We start from the raw sequence: 4,064 nt of genomic DNA on the forward strand, positions 1-4,064 counted from the left end.
GTGTGTGTGTGTGTGTGTGTGTGTGTGTATATATATATATATATATATATATATATATAAGGCTAAATCCCTTATGAGCAAGAAACCCAGGGTAACCCCCATAAACTGGCCTACCTCACTATAATATTAACTGCTCTACCTCTTAGAGTGTGCTTCTCCTCTGGATTTATGTATTTCTACAAATAATATATATGTGTATCTATATATATATATTGCATGTATAAAAATGAGTTAATGACCTCAGGACACCTGTAAAATAGCAATAATAACTCACCCAATACTTCTCTATTGTTAACTCCTTCATCAGCTTTATGTCGCTTCTGTAAAATAAAATAAAAACGAAATTTTATTATAACAGAAATTAACAATTTTACTATTATGATTTCATTTTGATAAAATTGCTTTTAGAAACTAATTATCATTATTATAAAAAAATCATTAATAACAATAATTATCATTCATCATCATCATCATTCAGTGTCTGCTTCCCATGCTGGCATGGGTTAGATGGTTTAACTAGAACTGGTAAGCAGGAGAGCTGTATCAGGTTCCAGTTTGACTTGGCATGGTTTCTACAGCTGGATGCCCTTCCTAATGCCAACCACTCCAAGAGCTTTTTGTAATAAAAATGGAAACAAAGACTATCATTCGTTTGATGAAGATGCTCGTTTACAACCAACACGTGATGTCAAACCAAAGCAGACATTGGAGCCCAATGCAGTCCTCCAGCTCATTAGATTCTATCAAACTATCCAAGCTATGCTGGCATGGAAGATGGATGCTAAATGACGATCATGATGATGATGTAACAGGCTTCTTTCAGTTTCCTTCTACCAGATCTACTTGTAAGGCTTTTTGGTTGGCTGGAAGCAACAGTCGAGGACACTTGCCCAAGGTGCCATGCAGTAGGACTGAACCTAGGAAGCTTGTTTCTTCATCACACTAGCATATCTATGCCTAAAGATACTTGCCCAAAACACTGTGTAGTTGACTAAACACAAAACAACCCACTTAGTCAATTATGTGTGTAAACACACACAAACATCTATGTATGTCCTTTATCTTTTACTTGTTTCAGTCATTAGACTGTGACCATACTGGGGCACCGCCTTGAAGAATTTTTAGTTGAATGAATCAACCTCGGTACTTACTTCTTGTTAAACCTGATAATTCTATTGGTCTCTTTTGCCAAACTGTTAAGTTACAGGGAAATAAACACACCAACACTGGTTGCCAAGCACAACACACACACACACAATGGGCTACTTTCAGTTTCCATTGGTCAAATCCACTCACAAGGCTTTAGTTGGCCTGAGGCTATAGTAGAAGACACTTGCCCAAGGTCACATGCAGTGGGACTGAACCTGGAACCATGTAGTTGGAATGCAAGCCCCTTACCACACAGGTATGCCATGTCTATATATTTTGGAGCCAGATATTCTTTGAACTTTGATAATTTGGAAAACATTTGGAAAATAAAACATTTCCTTCCTAACATCCAACAAGATAGAGGACTGCTGATTTAGTGTACTGAATATCTAATTCCCGCATCACTTGCCACATTGCGTCTGTCCATTATAATATTGCACCAGACGCCTCTGCAAATTGTACACTTCAAATATATTGATTTGGTTTCCAAGCTTTCAGATTATAATTTTGTTACTACAGTAAATATTTGAACAAAATGTATTATGACTTTTTAAATACTTTCAATTTTTTTTTTTTTTGGTGCTGTTCTTTTTTTAAACAGAAATATTACACATAAATTTATCATTGAAATCATATTAAATGACAACAAATTCTCTCAACACCCCATACACAATAATACCAAGAAAAATACTTTCACTTTAATTTTAGCTGACTGATATATTATAACCTGTGAACTGGTGTAATTTATACAAGGAAAGGCTAATTGCAATCATTTTGAAACACAAGATTGCTCTAATATTTTATAAATACTTTTTCGAATCAGTGTTATTGGCTTATTAACTAATATCGAACTGATAACATATTTAAATTATATTTACGGTAATGCATGAAACTAATAGAAAATGATATTAAATGAGTAAACAAACAAATAAAGTGAGTCACACTTTGGATAAAAAAAAGAAGAGAAAAAAAAGATGAAATAATTTTAATGCAGTTTTCTTTCTTACAAGCAAATGGTTGAAGAATTAAACAGTTTGTAAATGAAATAATGTTCAACATGAGTTAGAAAGTAATATATATTTTCAAGTTATTATTTTTTTACCATTTATTCATGGGGCACTACTTTAAAGAGTTTAGTCCAGTGATTCTCAAGTGTGGTCTACATGGCCCATAGCTGTCCACATAAGATTTTGTTGTTAAAATATATATATATATATGCAATAAATTGATTATACTTCTAAAATACACATAATGTTTTAGTAATTGTTTTTATACAATTTTTAATATTTAATTATAAAAATTACGGAGATGTACTTGCATAGCAAGTGACCTGATCTGAGATCGTGTGCTGCAACAAAAACAATTGCAGCGTGGAAGGTGTTTATAAGCCATTTAAAATAACACACAAAAACCGTTAGATTCACTTCAACATTTAAATTTAATTTGTCAAAATATTTTCATCGCTTTGAGACCATGACCTGTTCACTGACAAAAGATGCAGCACAGAATTTTGTCAGGGAACAGGTCGCGGTCTCAAAGCGACGAAAATATTTTGACAAATTAAATTTAAATGTTGAAGTGACTAACGGTTTTTGTGTGTTATTTTAAATGGCTTATAAACACCTTCCACGCTGCAATTATAAAAATATTATAGGATTATTTTTTTTTTTTTATCATCGAATGGTTAAGAGGGCCCACTCAAGTTAGATAGGAATCAAAGGGATCCATAGGTAAAAAGTGGTTGAGAAACACTAGTATACCTTACCACGAAGATTGCAAAGTCATGAGTTCAATTCCCATAGACGCACTGTGTCCTTAAACAAGACACTTTATTTCACATTGCTCTGGTCCACTCAGCTGGCAAAAATGAGTAGTACCTGTGTTTCAAAGGGCCAGCCTTGTTACATTGTGTATCACACTAAATCTCCCTGAGAACTATGTCAATTCTTGTCAAGCCATTTAACCCATGCCAGCATGGAAAACAGACATTAAGTGTTGATGAGGATGAAGAAAACCCTTCACAACAGTGTCTGAGCATAGCTGCAATTTGAAGGCTAACTCTAGCAAAAGAATAAATTAACAAAATCTCAGAAATCAGGCCTACTTTGAAATTTACCCAATTTTTTCAAGTTCACTATTTCACTTACCCAATCTTCAATGACTTCTTTGATGGCAGACACTGTAAGGATGAACAGGAGAGGCACTGCCGTAGTGTAACGCCCTGTTGGCGATACATTTGGAATTTGCTGAAAGTAGAAAATATCATTGGTCACAGAGAGGTCATCAAATGGTTCATTTTTGCACACAACTCTTTAGTTAAAATTCAAAAGTATAAATTCATCTCTTACTTGTTTCAGTCATTAGGGGCATTGCATTAAGTAATTTTTCGTCAAATGAATCGACCTTAGCGCTTATTTTTCTCTAAGATTGGTAGTTATTCTAACAGTCTCTTTCGCCAAACCGCTAAGTTACAAGGATGTAAACACACCAATACCAGTTGTCAGGCATGGTGGGGGACAAACACAGATATACATTGGGAAAATGTCTTCTACTATAGTCTTAGTCTGATCAAAGCCATGTGAGAGGAATTGGTAGATGGAAACTGAAAGAAGCCTGTCCTATATATATATATATATATATATATATATATATAAAAATGAGAATGTGTGTCTGTCTGTCTGTCTGTGTGAATCCCTAAAACTCGAGAACTACGCAACCAATTTCATTCAAATTTTACACATGCCTTACTTAGGGTTCCAGTTGTGTTTTAGTCAAAAAAAATTATTAACTTCTTGCAGAGTTCGAGCACACGGTAACATAATATCTCCTCCACTATTTAAGTATTACGTGTCAAAAGTGAAACAAAAACACTCATGTCAAATACTTTCACTTTAAAAATGAAACTATTCCACTAA

At 34.0% G+C, this 4,064-nt stretch overlaps 1 protein-coding gene across 10 annotated transcripts in view; it reads right to left on the reverse strand.

The window, feature by feature from the left end:
• LOC106872891 (probable phospholipid-transporting ATPase IA) overlaps positions 1-4,064 on the reverse strand; it is a 427,279-nt gene that overhangs the window by 153,449 nt on the left and 269,766 nt on the right. For all 10 annotated transcript variants that reach the window (XM_014920050.2, XM_052969323.1, XM_014920053.2 and 7 more), the window contains 2 exons: positions 3,297-3,395; positions 275-320 (listed from right to left, as the gene is read on the reverse strand). In XM_014920050.2, the coding sequence (XP_014775536.1) occupies positions 275-320; positions 3,297-3,395 (145 nt within the window). The remainder of the gene's footprint in view (positions 1-274; positions 321-3,296; positions 3,396-4,064) is intronic.

Source organism: Octopus bimaculoides, chromosome 7 (assembly GCF_001194135.2).
Source record: "Octopus bimaculoides isolate UCB-OBI-ISO-001 chromosome 7, ASM119413v2, whole genome shotgun sequence".
Classification (NCBI taxonomy): Eukaryota; Metazoa; Mollusca; class Cephalopoda; order Octopoda; family Octopodidae; genus Octopus; species Octopus bimaculoides.